Source organism: Myxocyprinus asiaticus, chromosome 12 (genome assembly GCF_019703515.2).
Source record: "Myxocyprinus asiaticus isolate MX2 ecotype Aquarium Trade chromosome 12, UBuf_Myxa_2, whole genome shotgun sequence".
In the NCBI taxonomy this organism is placed as follows: Eukaryota; Metazoa; Chordata; class Actinopteri; order Cypriniformes; family Catostomidae; genus Myxocyprinus; species Myxocyprinus asiaticus.
Genome location: NC_059355.1, coordinates 8,587,828 through 8,607,329, shown reverse-complemented (window position 1 = coordinate 8,607,329; position 19,502 = coordinate 8,587,828). Strand labels below are relative to the sequence as shown.

The window sequence follows — 19,502 nt, the reverse complement described above, 5'->3', positions numbered from 1 at the left end:
TTTAAAAGTACGTTAGTTCAGGCTACCTCCGTAATTAGTATACAGCCTTAGAAGGCACCATTTTCCAGTTTTCGCACGCAGCCATGGTCGTTTCTGATAATAAACAATGCCGAGGCGGATTACCTTTTGCATTTCATATGTCACATATATTTGGAAGTAATACATTAAAAATATTTTAGGTTTAGTTCGCACAAGCCTCCAATGAGACAAAAAAAACTTACTCGGATTTAAATGTGGGTGAATGGAGGTTTCAGTTTTCTTTTTTCGGACCTTAAAAAATTTGCGAAAATGTCCGGGATTCGGCTTTAGTTGCATTATGATGTGCATCTGGTCTAATACTTAATTATGTGTGCGCGCCTATTTGCATTGCTTTAACCCCTCTTTGTAAGTCCCGCCTTCTCGCACACCAATTGGTCGATTATAAGAGGCTTGCAGCAACTATTGGCCAAATTCCTGCCTGTCAATCTCTCCACAAAGGCGAAGCACTGTTGTGTTCGGCATCAAACAGTTGCTTGACAGTATGACAAATAACAGCTGAGTGGGAACATTACCCAAACGAAAGTGCAAATTTACAGACGATTTGCACAAAAAAATCCCATGCTTTCGTCCAGGTCGAAATCCGTGGGAAGCATAATGTATGACATGTAAAGCTGGCAATTATGTGTCAGTTGCTAATAAAGGTGCAAGTGATTTAGAAGCACACATTAGCTCTGCGAAGCATAAAGGGTCAGCAAAAGGTGAAAGTTCATCAGGTAAATTAACGGACTACTTTTTGCGACCAGGTAAAATTGTTATCACATTGCTTCATTTTCCATGGCCATTCAAAATAATAGTAATAGTAAATGAAGGTACACTCATGGCATCAAATATTTTATTTTAGTACATGGACATTCAAAAGAATGTTGGAAATTGTTATTTATTTATATATATTTATGTTATGCTAATAGAGTGTCTTTTTCACTGTATTAAAGTTTGCATTCATAGTAACACTGTTTTGAACCCTATTATTCCACCCGCCTAGCGGAAAAAAGGTGTCCTCTTTTTGGAAAACCAGAATATGGTCACTTTATAGAAACAGATTAAAAAAATTAAAAAAATAACTATAAATCTCCACTTTCACTTTTACATTTGTAAATCACACGTGGTGCCTTTTTTGTTTAACTTTCACATTTGAAAGTTAAAGTGGAGATTTAGAGTAAAAAGTGACTTAAATATTTTTGTTCTGATTCTCATCCACATGTATTATATTACTTCTAAAGATATAGATTTAAACACTGTGGTCATGTGGATTACTTTTATGTTTCCTTTATGTGATTTTTGGAGCTACAAAGGTCTAATCACCATTCACTTACATTGAATGGACCAATAGAGCTTATAAATAGCTTTCACGTTCAGCGTTCGTAATTACAAGTTGCAAACTAGGAATTCTATGAAAGCTCCGACTTGACCGTTGTGAAATCATGTAAAAAGAACCAATATGGCAGTGGCCTCAACAGTTGAAGGTAGTGAACTTATGCAATTTTATTATGATGCCTGGAGCATTTTTTGTTGTTGTTCTTTAAACATTTTGCAAGAATATATAGAGGTGTATTAACGTAGTGATAAATATTTTGCTGTTATCAACAACAAAGCCATTTTGGCATTATAAGTGTTGTCATAAAAAATAGCTAACTTACGAGGTCTGAGGATGTAAATAGCTCACAGTAGAATCTTTGATTTGCCATCTCGTAATTACTGTAATTCCGACTTGAAGTGAACGCACCATAACATTTTACCCAACATCTCCTTTTGAGTTTCATGGAAGAAAGACAGTCAAACAGGTTTGGGACGACACAAGGGTGAGTAAATGACAAGTTTTATTTTGGGGTTAACTTTTTCTTTAAGAAAAATGTATTAACTATCAACATTTGCCAAATAAAGTCCACATAAAGAAAGAAAACTTTTTTATCTGATTAAAAATCACACTTTTTATTTTAGTTAACATGAACACAAACACCACAACCTAAGCAAACAAACTAGTACATTCTTAAGTTACAATGGGGAATGGGGAAAACACTAATAAATAAATAAATAGCAGAAGATACACAGGTAGTCTCAGATTATTGCTGGGTTTAACAAATATAATGTGAATTTACATTTCAATAAAACAATAACAGAACAAACCCATCACATTCTGCTTTCTGCAAAGGGAAATATGACTGTAATATACAGTAGTCAGGACAAATGAAACAGCATTTTGATGCTCCATGCACATATGGGTAAGACACTTGGTTTTCATGTCCACTGGCAATTTTCAAAACCTTCCAAACAAATTCATATAATGCAACAAGGACAATTGAACACAAACATAAAACATAAACAAAATAACAAAGATACTTTTGACAAAAGTAGAAAAAAGGAAAATAAAGGGAGATAAGAGAGAAATAAATGTATGAAGGTTGATGCTATAATTCCAAATATCTTTAGTAAAGAGTCGCAATAGTTCTGTATGACAGCTAAACCAAAACATATTCAAGACTTTTTCAAGGATTATTCAAGAACAATAAAATGTTTCTTGGCTTCCTGATTGACTCTCTCTCAGTCCACTTCTATATTTTTATTGTTTCCATTGCACATAATTGCCTTTAATTTATCTGATCTTATTCATTTATCTGTATTTTGGACGCTGGTCTCCAAAATGGGATATCAGCATTCCCCCTGCTAAAAAAACATCTTAAACTGGTCTAAGTTTTTTTGCAGGTCTTAGCTGGTTTAAGCTGGTCTCCCTGCCTGGCCATCTGGTGCTCAACTGGCCAACCAACTAAACCATCTTAGGCTGGTTAAAGTTGTTTTTTCCAACATAGTCTCATAAGAATTAGTCTTATACAAGGTGGCAAATTCGTTCCTATTCGCAAGACCAATCACATACACTTCACAAACAAGCATTTGGAAGCCAGAATTGCCATTGACTCTCATTGGTGGGTGTATAAATTGTTTCAAATTCACCACATTGTAAAACTGTGACAAATTCTTGTGAGATCAGGTTTTTTTTTTCTTTTTTTTTTCCCATTTCAGTAGGGCCTAGCAAACTTCTAAATACCACAACCAGATAGGCTTACTTGGCCAACTAGCATCACCCAAAAGGTACAAGCTACATTTAGCTTGTGAACAGCATTGCTCTGTCCACCAGTATTGCTAATCCAGCCTGAATCAGACAGACCAGCTTTAACCATCAAATACCAGCATAAACCAGTCTGAACCAGCATGGAAATTCAGGACTGCATAGTTGTCTACATTGAACCTGGTCTAATTGGTATTCCTCTAACTTGACTCACTGAAAATAGTGTTAGTAAAGACTGAATCTATGGTGAATGTTGAATCAAAAATGTCTTCCGGTTTCAAGACTCGGCTTCCTTTTAAACTCTCAACATCGGGTTCAGGTGGAGTCATTTGAGGTTCAGCTCCATTTTTACTGGACTTAGATGCCACAGACTTGCCTGACATAGTGCTGTGGACGCTAGCGCGCCGGGTGCTGCCCTCTGACGTGGAGATAACGCAGCTGGCATGGGGTATACTGGACAGAGCCTGGCCTGGTTTGGGGCTTCGCATTGGAGTGACAAAGCAGTTCAGACAACCTGAAATAGACGAAGACTTTCCTTGTGTCTCAAAAGCAAATTTAGGATCAGCCTCTGTGCTTTGCACACTCTGAGCTTTATACAGTCCAATGCTCGCTTTGCCCAGTCTTTGGATTGAATGTTCTGTAGTAGATCTTCCACTGCTGGATCGCCGTACCCCGCTTCCTGAGGAGCAGAAGCCCAGTTTGGGTCCCTTGTGGTTGGGTTGGGCTGGCGAAGAGGAGTCACTGGATCTGTGGTGCCTGGATGAGAGTGGATCCGCATGAGGGCTGCCATCACTGGACCAGGCTTCATTCTCAAAGCTCACGCTGATCTCACCACTGCTTGCACTATGGGCACGACTCGATTTGCCATTGTCTGTGGAAAATCAAGAGTCATTATTTGACTGTAACAGCCTGTTAAAGTTAATGTATAGAAATCAATATACTGAAATTATAAATGTTTACAGTTGCATTCAACCTGGTCTCACAGAACCACGTTCCTATACCAAAATTATTTACAAAATTAGTTTTACATGGTTCGTTGTACATAACTATAAAGTATGGTATTTGTAGTAAATCCATAATAACCACAAAATTATGATTTTTATTAGCAATTGTTTATTCGTTTTTGTTTTCCTGTATTATTACTATGGTTTCAAATGAATATCACGGTTAAAATTATGGCTACTGTAGTAAAACCATGTTAAATTTATTGCGAGGTAATGCAAACTATTGGAAGGGCATGCAAAACTTGCTAGGGAACGCAAAACTTATTACGAGGGAACACAAACTATTGCGAAGACAAAAACTATTTCTGAAGAAAATCCTGCCCTGTTCTCTAAGGGCCTCTGTATATTGCGGCTGGTGAAGTGAACACTGGAGGCACTATAAACAAAAACATACTTTTATTCACTGTCACACAAATCACGAGTAAAACGGCAGATAAGTTCATAAACACTTTTCACCCTGTTTCTCACACAATGCCATCTTATGACATCTGAACACTTTTACTATAGCGAATGAATTGTAGAGCAATACATTTTAGCAGTGGCTTTACTTAACCAACTTCATTAACACGCTTGTTCAAGTATGATAAAATTGCATGGTAACTCAACTGTTAAAGTGTTGCACTTACGGTGCAAAATAAGAGTCCTTAAGTGCACTTGAGTCAGCATGTGAGCAGAAAGTTTCATAGAATCACAACAAAATGATGTGCTTGCTTTAGCAACTGCATTTTTCATCTCATATTTGCTTTTTATGACACTAGGTTTTGGTTTTAGGTTTAGGGTAGGGAGTTCGGTTTTGTTGATTTAAAACAAAATAGAGCATTAACCTTAAAAACCTCATCTGTTTGGAAGAAAATATAACTTGCTTTTAGCGCCACACAGTGGACATCTCACCACACAACTGTTGCGATATGAGCAATGAACCACATGATCTCATTTTGCAAAAATGCCATCACAGTCAAGTAATTTTCATAAAAGCAATCATGTTGACTTGAAGTAAGAGGGTGTTGGTATGAGATTCAGAAAGTTCTTACCATGATTTTGGTCTTCAGTGCCATTTGGAAGACTTGGTGTAATTGTTTTTCCTTGTAAATCCTTACCTGAAGGGTCAAATGCACAAATGTGCAATTAGATAAAAAGAGCCCTGATGTTAAAGTTCAGCTTAAAGGAGCAGTTCACCCAAAAATGAAAATGACATTCCTCATATCATTCCAAACCTGTATGACTTTCTTTCATATGCAGAACATAAAGCGCTAAAAACTCTAAAAACATTGATCATTTGAAAACAAGTTCTCACGTGAATACACAAATCATTTAAGACCTCAAGACTTTGACAAAAGATTAAGACTACATTTTCTCATCAAAACCTATTGTATGCCTTCACATGAATTGGAATACAATGCACAAGTGGCATGGACTAATTTTTAAACTGTATAACTTTTTTTTTTTTGAAAACGTTATTTTCAAATGCTGGTAACCAGTTATGGTAACTGATAATTTAATGAAACCAAAGGCCAAAGTGTTCATCACAGTAAATTGGAATTACACCACTTCATTTTGCCCAAAAAATGAAACATGTGCTTTGATCCTGATGGAAACTGCTGTATCACACCTTTCATTGCCTAATTTCCCATTGTGGATGTGGCATTCTGTGAATGAAGACCTTTTTAACAACTTTGATAATTACTACATACAGGTGCATCTCAATAAATTAGAATGTCGTGGAAAAGTTCATTTATTTCAGTAATTCAACTCAAATTGTGAAACTCGTGTATTAAATAAATTCAATGCACACAGACTGAAGTAGTTTAAGTCTTTGGTTCTTTTAATTGTGATGATTTTGGCTCACATTTAACAAAAACCCACCAATTCACTATCTCAAAAAATTAGAATACATCATAAGACCAATAAAAAAAACATTTTTAGTGAATTGTTGGCCTTCTGGAAAGTATGTTCATTTACTGTATATGTACTCAATACTTGGTAGGGGCTCATTTTGCTTTAATTACTGCCTCAATTCGGCATGGCATGGAGGTGATCAGTTTGTGGCACTGCTGAGGTGGTATGGAAGCCCAGGTTTCTTTGACAGTGGCCTTCAGCTCATCTGCATTTTTTGGTCTCTTGTTTCTCATTTTCCTCTTGACAATACCCCATAGATTCTCTATGGGGTTCAGGTCTGGTGAGTTTGCTGGCCAGTCAAGCACACCAACACCATGGTCATTTAACCAACTTTTGGTGCTTTTGGCAGTGTGGGCAGGTGCCAAATTCTGCTGGAAAATGAAATCAGCAACTTTAAAAAGCTGGTCAGCAGAAGGAAGCATGAAGTGCTCACATTTCTTGGTAAACGGGTGCAGTGACTTTGGTTTTCAAAAAACACAATGGACCAACACCAGCAGATGACATTGCACCCCAAATCATCACAGACTGTGGAAACTTAACACTGGACTTCAAGCAACTTGGGCTATGAGCTTCTCCACCCTTCCTCCAGACTCTAGGACCTTGGTTTCCAAATGAAATACAAAACTTGTTCTCATCTGAAAAGAGGACTTTGGACCACTGGGCAACAGTCCAGTTCTTCTCCTTAGCCCAGGTAAGACACCTCTGACGTTGTCTGTGGTTCAGGAGTGGCTTAACAAGAGGAATACGACAACTGTAGCCAAATTCCTTGACACGTCTGTGTGTGGTGGCTCTTGATGCCTTGACCCCAGCCTCAGTCCATTCCTTGTGAAGTTCACCCAAATTCTTGAATCGATTTTGCTGGACAATCATAAGGCTGCGGTTCTCTCGGTTGGTTGTGCATCTTTTTCTTCCACACTTTTTCCTTCCACTCAACTTTCTGTTAACATGCTTGGATACAGCACTCTGTGAACAGCCAGCTTCTTTGGCAATGAATGTTTGTGGCTTACCCTCCTTGTGAAGGGTGTCAGTGATTGTCTTTTGGACAACTGTCAGATCAGCAGTCTTCCCCATGATTGTGTAGCCTAGTGAACCAAACTGAGAGACCATTTTGAAGGCTCAGGAAACCTTTGCAGGTGTTTTGAGTTGATTAGCTGATTGGCATGTCACCATATTCTAATTTTTTGAGATAGTGAATTGGTGGGTTTTTGTTAAATGTGAGCCAAAATCATCACAATTAAAAGAACCAAAGACTTAAACTACTTCAGTCTGTGTGCAGTGAATTTATTTAATACACAAGTTTCACAATTTGAGTTGAATTACTGAAATAAATGAACTTTTCCACGACATTCTAATTTATTGAGATGCACCTGTATACATGCACAGCTAATCCAGATACAAGGAAAACATTATTAGAGGTAAAAAGTACTTTTCTCAGTTATTTCCAAGTCTTCACTGAATTATTGTTAGATATGATGCATTAATACAGATTTGATGCTGCCGGGTTTTGACTGAGAAGCAGATCTGTAATTAAAATTATAGGTAAACTGTTAATTAACTGTATATGGTTATGATTTCTATGCTGATAAATCCACCACACAGGAGAAAATTTAATTGCTTATTTTCATTTTAGTGAGGCAAGTAGCTTATTTTGAGCTTGTTTTTCCAGACCAGGTTGCTTGTCTCTCTTGCAAGATCTGGCAACACTGCAATTGGTATTTCACCCACCCCTTAGCTCAGAGTATTCTCAGTTTAAAAAGAATGTTATTAACCATTCTTTTATTTTGTTCTAACCTGTAACCATGTGGAAAGGAGGCTGCAGAACTTCTGAACTGGAACAAAAGTCAGAACGAACCGAAATGAAAAACATTTCGTTTTTAGTCACAGTGTCTAAATCAACTGCCATTGTTTTGAAAAGACAGACCGGAATATTCATCGAAAGTTTTCCTATTGTGTTCACATGACAAAGTAAGTCATACAGGTTTGGAATGACATGTGAGTAAAATAGAATTTATAAGAATTATATATATCTTGAAAGATGCAAAGCAGTGAAGCAACAAATCCAAATGACAGAAGAACTGCAAATTTCAACATGACACCTATGTGATGTGTATAGTTCTGACTTAATACCTTGATTTATAATTAATTTATGACTGTTTATGGAAGAGTAATAAAGTAATGATGATGTGGATTGTTTTTTTAACATGGCAATGGAGTACTGCAATATTTTCTCTTCAGCTTGTTCCTTCAGCTGCCCAGAATCACCATCCAAACAACCCTCTGACTGGAGGTCAAACATGGCTGAGATGGAACATGACAAGAGATGAAGACAACATGTGATGAGATCTAGCCTTCTCTCTCTCTGAAGAGCACAAGATAGCCAAGGATGAATGTCGCCTTGGGTGAGAAATGCTTCAACAAATTGTGTTCATTTTTAGAAAAAGTGCTATGGCTGATGCAAAGACAATTGAAGCCAGATCTTTAGCAAATATTAAGACAAATGAAATGCACAGCATTACAGGAAGGACAGGTGAGGTCTTACACAAAGATCGACAGAAGAGAGACTTGACTTTGTCTGTATCCTTTGGTCTGTTACGCTTAACATGAAACATTTTCAGAGCGTTGACTTGACAGCCACAAATGGAAAACATAAAGACAGGAAAAGGGGGAGAAAATATATGAAAACTAGATTAGCATTTTGTGAAGGAAATGTCAGTACTTGCAGGGCAGTAAAATCAGATAAGCTAAGGTTTTAGGTTATGGTTCTGTCTAAATGAAATGCTGCACCAGAGTCACTTTCTTTTGACACACAGCACACATTTTTTTTTTTTTCGACAGTCGACACACAGAGTTGCTTCTGTACCTCCTTTGCAGCAAAAGTGATAGTTAAAGATGTAAGAAAGAAAAGACCTTTCACAATTCAGTATCCAATTTCATGCAAGAAACTAGACCAATTGGGCTGCTATACACACATATTACAATGACGTCATCGCTGTCTGTTACATTGAGTGCTGAACATTTTATCAATGTAAGAGAATGGGAGATTTAATAAAATGTGTTTTAAATTTCTTGAAAAATATACAGTAAACAAAAATAGATAACACACAATAGATGTGAATTAATTGCAGAGGTTTTATACTAACTGTAGTCCTAACCAGAATATCGGAGAAATATCAATACAATGCTGCCTTGAAAGCACTGCCATAACGTCTCCTTGGTCAGTAGTGTAATTTTTTCAAAAAGAATGAAATTGAGTATCTATTAAAGACCAAATTAAGAAAAAAAAAAAAACCATAAAACCATGTTGAACCATAAAAGAGAATGGTTTATTAAAAAGGAATCACGAAGAAAACACAGCATGCACACATCCAACATCCACATGAAGGAAGCACGTCAAATGTCCAGATTTCTGCATAACGTTTTATTTAGAGTAACTGATCTCCTCTTTAAGTCCCCTGTAGCTAACTTTTCTAAGGTTTGGAGAGCAGAAGTTGATGATTTTTCTAATCAACAGAGGTGATGTGTTACAACTGTCGCAGCGATCACTGCTTTTTGACAGTTGAAAGAATTTACCACAAACTTGTCTGCTATACTTTGCCTGACCTTGGGATGTTGGGTTTAAGGCAACTGGCTTGCAGCTGACTGGATGGCTTCTTTCTGGATGTGCCTGGCAGGAATGGGTGGCGGGTGACCGTTGTTTAGGTCAGTAAGGTCATACTCACTGCTACTCTTCTTGGGGGATGGGGTGTCACCACTGAGAGAGTTGGAGGCAGATTCCTCTGAGCCCTGGGAGCCAACGAAGGAACCGTTGTCGTGGCAACGCAGGCCATCCAGACCTTCACTGGACTCTGGAGTTGAAGAGTGAACCAGATCACGATTCCTAGTCTTCATTATCTTCCTCATCTTCAGTGTTATCCAGTTCCCACGTCTGTTTTGAACAAGAGTTTGGGGAAAGAGAGCATTTGGTACAAAGTGTTTAAGTGCCACGTTAACATAAAAATCCCAAAGATTTCAGGGATAAAGTTGTGTTTTGAGAAGTCGTAATGTTACAGGAATAAAGTCGTAAGATTAAAAAATGTAATAATCCCATAATGCTACGAATTTGATCTCATAATTTTTATTTTATTCTCAAAATATTACTACTTGAATCTAAAAATGCTACAATTTCATTCTCACAATTTTGACTCTCAATATTACTACAATATCATTATGCTACAACTTTAAATTTGTTATTCTGACAAGTTTATTCTCGTAATTTCTTTATCAAAATATTACTGTAAAAACCACAAAACGCTACAACTATTACAATATTTACCCTTTATTCTCAAAATAGCTACTTTTATCTCATAATGTTATGACTTTATTCTCGTAATTTCCATTTTTCTCAAAATACTACTATAATCTCAAAACGCTACAACTTTATTCTCGTAAACTTGATTTCTCAACCTATTGCTGCATTAATCTCAAATTGCTATGACTTTGTTCCTGTAAATTTGACAATGCTCAAAATACTACTATAATCTCATAATACTACAACATTATTTTAGTCTACAAAACTTAGGCCTTTTACGAGAATAAAGTCAATCTATTCTCAAAACAATATGACTTTATTCTGATAATGTTATTACTTCATTCTCAAAATCTTGGAATTGCAAGGCACATAACATGGCACTAAAACGCTCATACTTAACTCAGAATCACCAAATAAACATGAACTTGATTCTTCCTCCAAACATGCCTCACTAAGCATCTTATAGTAGGACAGTACCTGCGTGGTGATGGGTCATAGAACTTATACTGATCCATGATTTTCTCTTCCAGTTTTTCCTTCTGCCTCCTAAGTTCATTCAATTTGTCTCTATAATTGAAAATACAATTACCATAGTACTTGCATTCTATAAAAGATTTAGAGATTTACCAGAATATTAATAAACTGAATTCTAGATTTCATAAATCAACATTTCCTCCCCAACCAAACTCACATATATTGTCTCTGCTCTACATGGAACAGGTCCTTGCTCTCCATAGTCTGGTCCAGAAGGGTTCGGTTCTGCAGCATCAGGCTCTGGATCTGGTCCAGCAAGTGGCAGTTCTCTTCCTCTAAATTCCCCTTCAGCTGAGTCAGCAACTGAACAGAGGAGCCATAGACAGAGGCGATTCATCATGGACTTTCAGTATTTAATCAATAGCTGTGTAATAATCAACAGATAGTTGGTATGAAGTTATGGTGGATTAGACAAAAAAAAGGATCTGGTCACCAGCAAATGTTGTTTGCATGCTGGTATATTAGTGTTCCCACCAGGCTTCTTAACTTGCTAAACCAGCAAAATTTCCTTAGTTAACCAGCTTCACCATGAAGACTTGGCTGGTTGAAAACTTCACCAGATACATTGTGATGGTGAACTTCATGTTATGAGTAATGCCAAACCAGCTCTAACTTGTATAAACCAGCCTGAAGCAACATGTACATTCATGCTAGTCTAAGCTGGCCTGCTCAGAAGTTACAAAACTTTGTTCTGCCCTGTTTGAATGCACTCTGAACTGCTCTTGTGGTCTAAAGCTCATTTGACAGCATGTCTGACTGGTGTTGTGTACCTCACACTGGTTGGTCAGTTTGATGGTGGTTATGTCCATCTGCTGGTTGTGCTCTTTGAGTTTGGACAGTTCTGACTCCAGATGTGTCTGCTCCAGTTTGCTGGAGTTCAGCTGAGTCTTCATGCTGTTGTGCTCTGTCTGATATCCCTTGTTTTCTGCCAACAGCTTCTGGTAGGTCTGATTCAAACTTGTAAGAGCACGAAGCACAATGTTCGGTGTCAAGTTGAAAAACGAGATAATAGCAAATGTATGGTTGTACAAACATTCAAGTTTTAGGTCACTTTCTCATGTATATTTTCAAATACACATTGAGTTTGTAATGAGTTACATTTTTATTGTAAATATTTTAGGTTTTAATTTTAACTTTGTTTGTGAAAGCATGCTTGCACACTTTCAAGAAATCTTTTTTTTTTTTTTTTTTGTGCTTTTGGGCCTACTTGCTTGGAGGAAATAAAAACAGACTTAAAAACTTAAATTTGGGTTGGGTAACAGGGCCTCTTTTTTGTTTGAGCAATAACTTAAGAATAGTTCACCCAAAATAAAAAAATTATGTTATTTACTCCCACCATGTTGCTCCAAGCCCATGTGACTTTCTGTAGAACACAAAAGGAAACATTAAAAATCAAACACTTTACACAGCCTTTTTGTCAGGTTGTGGAGGACAAGGCCAACTGACAGTGACTGACAAGGAGTGAAGAACCCAACTATATGAGTTTAATAAAAAAGGAGCACAAACAATCCAGAGATACAAAATAACTGAAACAATACAAATTAAAACTGTCAACAATAACACTTAACTTGGATGGTCAAAAACAGCAATGCACATGGAGGAGAGAAACATCAAAGAGACTTGACAAAGAACTGAGAAAACTAAGGGCTATGTATACACACACAGAGAACTTTGATGGAGAGGAATGGGGAACAGGTGTGTGTGGTTAAAAATCTGGGGAGGTGCTTCTGGGTAATGTAGTTCAGTGAGAGACTGGGGAGAGCTTGACAGAAATACACAATTCAATTTGATGGAATTTTGTTGTGAAAATACATTTTAAAAATAGGCTAAAATATTTTTTGAGTGAAAAAGGACAAAACAAAACAAAACAAAACCCACTATAAAACCACAGTAAAAGTAATGGATAAAATGTATGCACTATATTCTAAGTCTTTAGAAGCCATATGATCACCCCCCAGAGTTGTATATTCACTCTCAAATACAAAAAACGATAAGCTGAGTATCCACTGCTAAAATGAAATAATTAATAAATTTATCACACATTAGCAAATATACAGTGAAATTCTTTTTGTTTTTTCACATATCCCAGCTAAGCTGGGGGTCAGAGTGCAGGGTCAGCCATGATACAGTGCCCCTGGAGCAGATAGGGCCAAGGGCCTTGCTCAAGGGCCCAACAGTGGCATCTTAGCTGTGCTGGGGCTTGAACCCCCAACCTTCTGATTACTAACCCAGAACTTTTACTGCTGAGCCACCACTGCCCCTTATGCATTTAGTCAAGAGCAGTGTAGGGCAAGTTACTTCAAAAAATTATCCACTACAGATTACTAATTACTTCTTTAAAACTGTAATTAGATTACACCTCTCCTGACTTCATTGAAAAAGCAATCACATAGACCTTTTTCAAATGTAATAGTGGATTTTTTCTTTTGGTCTTGGAGCAAATGGGTAAGTTAAAATAATATTTGCTGTGGTTTCCCATTCACCACTGTTGAAGTTTACCCTGCAAATGTTTACTTCCGCATTAAAAAAAGGTCTATTGCTAATAACTTTACTTTTGAGTTAATTTCTAAAGCCCCAATTTGTATAACGGGACACACTATTCAGCTGTCACAGAAACACAAACAAACGTACATATGAACATGTTCCATGTAAATAATAATATTTAAAAATGTGTTAAAAACTAAATACTAACTAAAAAATTAATTAGATTACAGTAGCTAATTACTTTGTAATCAGTTTACACCCAATTGTTATTGACGTCCAAACTGTGCTGTATTCATTAATGTGGTTTTATGCTGTTTATTACAGCTTGACAGCCTGGAATCACTATGGCAAAATGTTGTGTAAAGAGTTTTTTAATTTTTCCTTTTGTGTTCAATGGAAGAAATAAAGTCATACAAGTTTGGAAAGTGTAAATAATAACAGAATTTAAATTTTTGGATGAACTATTACTTGAGTGTTTAGGATGGTTTTTTTCTTCTTCAGATTTTTGCTTTCTTCTTGAAACATTTAAAAAAAAAATAACTTCCATAATGACAGCTAAAACAAACAAACTCACAAGTAAACACACAACACTGACCAGTCTTTCTCATCTCTGAGTCTTTGGCACTCTGCTGTTGTGTTCCTGTGCATACAGATCTCATTTTGCATCTTCTGCTGTTCCTCTCTCAGAGCTCTCTCTAACCCCTCCAGCTGAGCCCTCTGTTGAAGTAGTGTGTTATACCTGCAAACAGATAAACACATCACGTTAAGAAAGTCATCCAGCAGACCAGTGAGTTTGTGGGTTATAAAGTGTATATGTACTAGCCTGTCCTCGAGTGATCGGTGCTCTATCTCCAGGGTTCTATGGCTGTTCTCCATTGTTGAGTATCTCTGGGACAGCACCTCCAGCTCTGCTGCCTGTCTCTCATGCAGGATGCTCAGCCTCTCCTGATCCCGTAGGAGAATTTCATTAATGGTGCGCAGATCTTCTCTCTCTCGTAGCACACCTTCTCTTTCAACCACTGAATTCTGATGCTCTCGCTGCAGCTGGGAATTATGGGCCATCAGAGAGGCATTCTGAGAAGTTACAGTGGACTTCTCTACCTGGGAGAGACATGACATTTCAGGCTGATGATTGATCACATCTGTGACAATTGTCTAAGGTGTTGTTTTTTTTCTTTAACCTTTTATATCTTATCACTAATGTCTAATACCTATTTGTACAATATATCCAGTGCCTGTCAGGCAATATTTTATCCTTCTGACATAACCAGCTATGAAAGATTCAAGAAACATCGAGGGCATGGGTTTCATTTCCAGGGGACCACAAACATTGAATGCACTGTAAGTTGCTTTGGAAAAAAGTGCCTGCCAAATTCATTTTAATTTTGGGGTCATCTTTGCATGAAGAAATAAGAAATTAAATATATTGTTAACACTTTACAATTAGTATGTATCTGTTAAAATTAGTATACTACATTCATTAACATTAACTAAATATGAACATTATTTTTCTGCACTTATTAATCTTGCTGTTCTTAAATGTTAATTTCAACATAAACTAATATGGGCTCTAATTTCGTGAGTGTGCAGAGCACAGTGCTACGTGCAACAACAGTGACGTATTTTCCTATTTTTGTGAGAGCGCTAATTCTAAGCACAATTTTTGTGCTAACGCAAAGCACAAGTGGCCATTGGCGGGAGTGTTTGTGCTATCTGTGAGTGTATGCGCGCAAACTTTGGGTGTATTGTATGTTAATGAAAAAGAAATTGGTCGTTGCGCTAAGACGTTTCAAAAGCAGGTCTGTTTTCAGTGCAAAGTCTAAACTCAGTTCCTGCATTTGCAGTTTGGATATTCCACCAGCAGGTGGTAATACATTCCATGTCCAAAATATAGTGGAACATCAAATGATGTCCCTGACGATCAGAGTTGTAGCCATCTTATGAAACAAAACTTTATGAGATTTGTGCTAAACTATCTATAGGTCATGGTTTATTTTTCAGTTATTATCATTATGTTTATATTTACAATTGCATTTATGATCTAATTTGTATTGGTATTTTTCCACCTGTTGTCATAGACGTTTTTGTTCAAAATTAAAATCAACTGGTAGAAGTGAAGTGCATGCCGACACAATCACTTTTAATACTAGTCATGATTTGTATGTCAGCAGATGAAAATGATTAATAACACTTACATTCCCTATAATTTAAAGCTGCACTACATAAGATTTTTTGGTTAAAAATATACTTAATTATTGACTGAGTACATAAACAATCAGTGTTCAAAACAATGTCCGTACCTTACCACGATTCACTACAGTAAACCTATAAAAATAATTTGTATTTTGAGGTGTCGGGTCAGATTTGGCATGGAATCTGTGGCTTATGTAGTTTATCCTTGTGTCGTTACGTCATGTCCATAAACACAGAAAATAAGTACAGGCTGTCACGTGTTCCAGCAGGAGAAACTACGCTCTTCACTTCAGTTCAGTCAAACTCAGTGTTGCCAATTTAGCAACTTTGTCACAAGATTTAGTGTCTTTTCAGACCCCCTTAGGGACTTTTTTTTCTTTTCAAAAAAGCACCTAGTGACAAATCTAGCGACTTTTTGGACAAATCTCCTACTTTCTGTAGAAGAGAGTCGCCAGTACTGCCCCGCAAGCATGAGGTCTTGCTTTCCCGCCACAGGCACACCTCTCTCTGCATCTAATCTGTTCAGTGAGTGGCAGAGAGGAGCAGCACATTCAGCTGACTGTACGGCAGCTGACATAGACGTGAATGAGCTGCGCATGTGCAAACAGTGTTGCCAAGGATCAATCACTAATCTGTATTGTTTGCTCCTCCTTTGTTTTAATTTAAACAATTTAATTTGACCATTTAATTTGATTTTTATTCTTCTCATGCGCTTATCACTGTCTTATCACTCACTATCACAGGGGTATAGTTCATTCCCGTTTCTGAACTCTCTGAATTCAGATAATTTATTTAGACAAGTCTGTACTTTATTCAAACACATAATAATAAACTTTAAACTTTATTAAACGTATATACACATAATACAAATATAAATACAAATACACACAGCCTTGGACATTACACACACATTAAAAAATGCTAACATGTCACACCAAAATATACTCCCAAAAGTACAGAAAAGAATGGGAGTTAATCCCTGAATTCAAGGGGTGGCTGAAGCCCTATGTGGGCAACGACACAAGGGCTTACTGTCTTTACTGCCAGACAGACTTCTGTGCCAAGTTGTCTGACATTAAGAAGCATGTGTCAACTCAGAAGCACACTGTAAAGTCAAAGCCGTATAACCAAGCAAAGCAATCTACATTGCCATTTTATTTGAAACAGGTAGAGGCAACAATGGCAATGGCTATTGCAGAGCATTGTTCCATTCTCTTGTGTGACCACACTGGTTAGGCATGAAAGGCTGCTTTTCCGGATTCCAGTGCAGCCAAACATTTTCGGATGCACCGTACCAAGTGTACTGAAATTATCAATGGTGTGTTGGCACCATATTTTCTTAAAAGACTGGTGGCTGATATTGGTGACAGCCAATACAGCCTCCTTCTTGATGAAAGCACTGATGTAAGTGTCTCAAAGTACCTTGGTATTGTAATTCAGTATTTTAGTGAGTACAAGGGTAATGTGGTGGCCACTTACCTAGGCCTTGTTGAGCTGGAGGGAGGGGATGCTAGATCAATAGCTAGAGCAGTTCTAGCTTTTTTTGGGAAGTGTGGCTTCAAGAGGAAGAACCTGTTTGGCATTGCCACAGAAAATGCATCTGTTATGACAGGAGTGTACAATGGTGTGCACAAAATTCTGAGGGAGGAGAGTGACTTAAAACATCTGGTCCTCATCCACTGTGTGTGTCACTCACTACAGTTAGCTGTACGCTCTACCTCCAAAAACACACTTCCACGTAGTGTGGAATTCCTTGTTAGAGAAACCTATAACTGGTTCTCTATTTCACAAAAGCTCAGAGAGGCATACAAGTCTGTCTATGAGACAATAAACTATGGGGAGAAACCTTTACTGATAACTAAGGTCTGTGCCACACGCTGGCTTTCCATAGAGCCTGCCGTGTCCAGAATCCTGGATCAGTGGGAGGAGTTCAAAATGCATTTCAGCCTCACCATGGCAAGTGAACACTGCTACATGGCAGATGTTCTACATTCCATGAACAGTGACCCACAGAACCTCATGTACCTCACTTTAAAAAAAAATCTATAATCAGTGAGGTGCAGTCTGCTGTTAAGACTTTTAAGGGGGAACAGACGGATCCACTCAAGTTGCTTGACCATTTAATGAGGCTTATAAAGTCAGTCTGCAGCAAAGTCATTAACCCAATGGCAAAAATGTACGTGCTTAAAGAACCAATAGATTGACACATCTCTCCCAAGCCATATCTTGGCTATACATTTGAGTCCAAGGTAGCACAGTTGATCCTCTCTCCTGAGGAGGAGGATTGTGTGCGAAGGAGATTTGTGAGCTACACCGTCTCCTTAGCAAATGAACTGAGAGCAAGGCTCCCAGATAATGTGGTGATATTGCAGCACATGTCTTTGTTCAATGTGGGGGAGACACTAAAGCACAACAAGAGCCTGGCAGACATGACAAAACTTACAAGCCTTCTAGGATATTGCCCAGCCACAACTGACAAAATTATTAATCAGTGGAGGTCTATTCACTTTCAAAAACGGGAGGAAAGGACAAACACCATGGCATTCTTGGCTGAGGTGAAGAAACACAAGGATTCAGCAGGCATAAATCCATATGAAGACTTGGCTTCTGCTGTAGTTTCTGTCCTCTCTCTCCCACATTCAAATTAGTAGAGGTAGAGAGGCTGTTCAGCCAAATGGGTGTCATTAAAAGCAAACTCAGGAATCGTATGTCCCTTCAGACCCTCAGCTCTAATCTATATATTAGATATGTTTTGAGGCTGGCTGGAGATGCATGCTATGAGCACAGACTGCCAGATAAGGTGCTGCAGCTCTTTGGCACTTCAGCTGCCTCTTCATTTAAGTCATATCATGCAGCAGGTTCTAACTCTTCCTCTGCATCCAATATCACCCCACAGAGGGAGAGCACTTCTTGTGAATGATGATGAATTCTGTCTCAGCACCCTCGTGGAGTGATCTGGAATCAGATATCAAATTTGATACACCCAGTTACACATTTGCTCTTTGAGGCAAAACATGGCAAAGAAGTCAAAATCCTCGGGCTCTGGAGACATTAAAAGACACTTACGTGTTCAGGATGAAAGCCCCGACAGGCCTACAGACTGGGGACTCGATTTGAATGACACGGCAAGAGAGATGATCCAGCGTCAGTTGTCCAACATGTCGGTGATGTTGACGAACGTCCTTGCTGACTTGGAGGATCTTGCTGTAATAAATTGATCGATTACGGTGATGGAAATAAAATTCTCTGAGATAGTTACAAGAGTAACTGATGTTGAGAGACGAATTGATTTTCTGGAATCTTCGGAGAGGGAATTAACTGCTAATCCGCCCGCGACCAAAGTTGATTTGGAACATCTCCTTAAAAAGCTTGAAGATCTTGAGAATAGAAGCCGCAGGAATAACGTTCAAATTTTTGGAATTCCTGAGCATGAGGAGGGCAGAGATATGGTGAAATTCCTAGACGAGCTTTTCCCGAGTCTGCTCGACATAACAGGCCATAAACTGGAAATTGAGCGAGCTCACAGAGTCCCAGCTCACAGATTTGCTGAGGGAGACAGGCCCCGATCAATTCTGGCCAGATTTCTGAGATCATCCGATAAAGAACTTGTGCTGCGCCAGGCAAGGAGCAAAGGGAAGCTTTCTTGGAAGAACCGTAATATTTTCTTGTTCCCGGACTTTGCGAGTTCGACAAGAGAGAAACGCGATCGGTTCAAGGAACGTAAGAAACTCTTACATCAGCGAAAGATCACTTTTGCTCTGATGTTTCTGGCCAAACTGAGAATAGAAACGAAGGTCGGTCACAAAGTATTTACATGTCCCAATAAGGCAATGTCTTTTATTGAATCCATGGGTGAGTAAACCATTGGGTGTTTCTCATGTGAGTGGGTCGACTCGCTGTACTTACTCTGGCTTTTGAGGAAGCTGGGTGTCATTTTGGTTTCTTTTTTTCTTTTTGCATTGGCAAAAAGCGGCTGGAGCTTGTTTTGTGAATAAAATTTTCC

At 38.0% G+C, this 19,502-nt stretch overlaps 1 protein-coding gene across 1 annotated transcript in view; it reads right to left on the bottom strand.

Annotated features, from left to right (window-relative positions):
- Positions 1–1,867: 1,867 nt before the first annotated feature.
- LOC127448696 (girdin-like) overlaps positions 1,868–19,502 on the bottom strand; it is a 60,236-nt gene continuing 42,601 nt past the window's right edge. Inside the window, exons 19-28 of the mRNA XM_051711423.1 lie at positions 14,130–14,407; positions 13,896–14,045; positions 11,593–11,779; positions 10,980–11,125; positions 10,766–10,855; positions 9,720–9,925; positions 8,540–8,623; positions 8,128–8,298; positions 5,116–5,186; positions 1,868–3,969 (exon numbers count right to left, since the gene is read on the bottom strand). Coding sequence (XP_051567383.1) covers positions 3,301–3,969; positions 5,116–5,186; positions 8,128–8,298; positions 8,540–8,623; positions 9,720–9,925; positions 10,766–10,855; positions 10,980–11,125; positions 11,593–11,779; positions 13,896–14,045; positions 14,130–14,407 — 2,052 coding nt within the window. The 3' untranslated portion in view covers positions 1,868–3,300. The remainder of the gene's footprint in view (positions 3,970–5,115; positions 5,187–8,127; positions 8,299–8,539; positions 8,624–9,719; positions 9,926–10,765; positions 10,856–10,979; positions 11,126–11,592; positions 11,780–13,895; positions 14,046–14,129; positions 14,408–19,502) is intronic.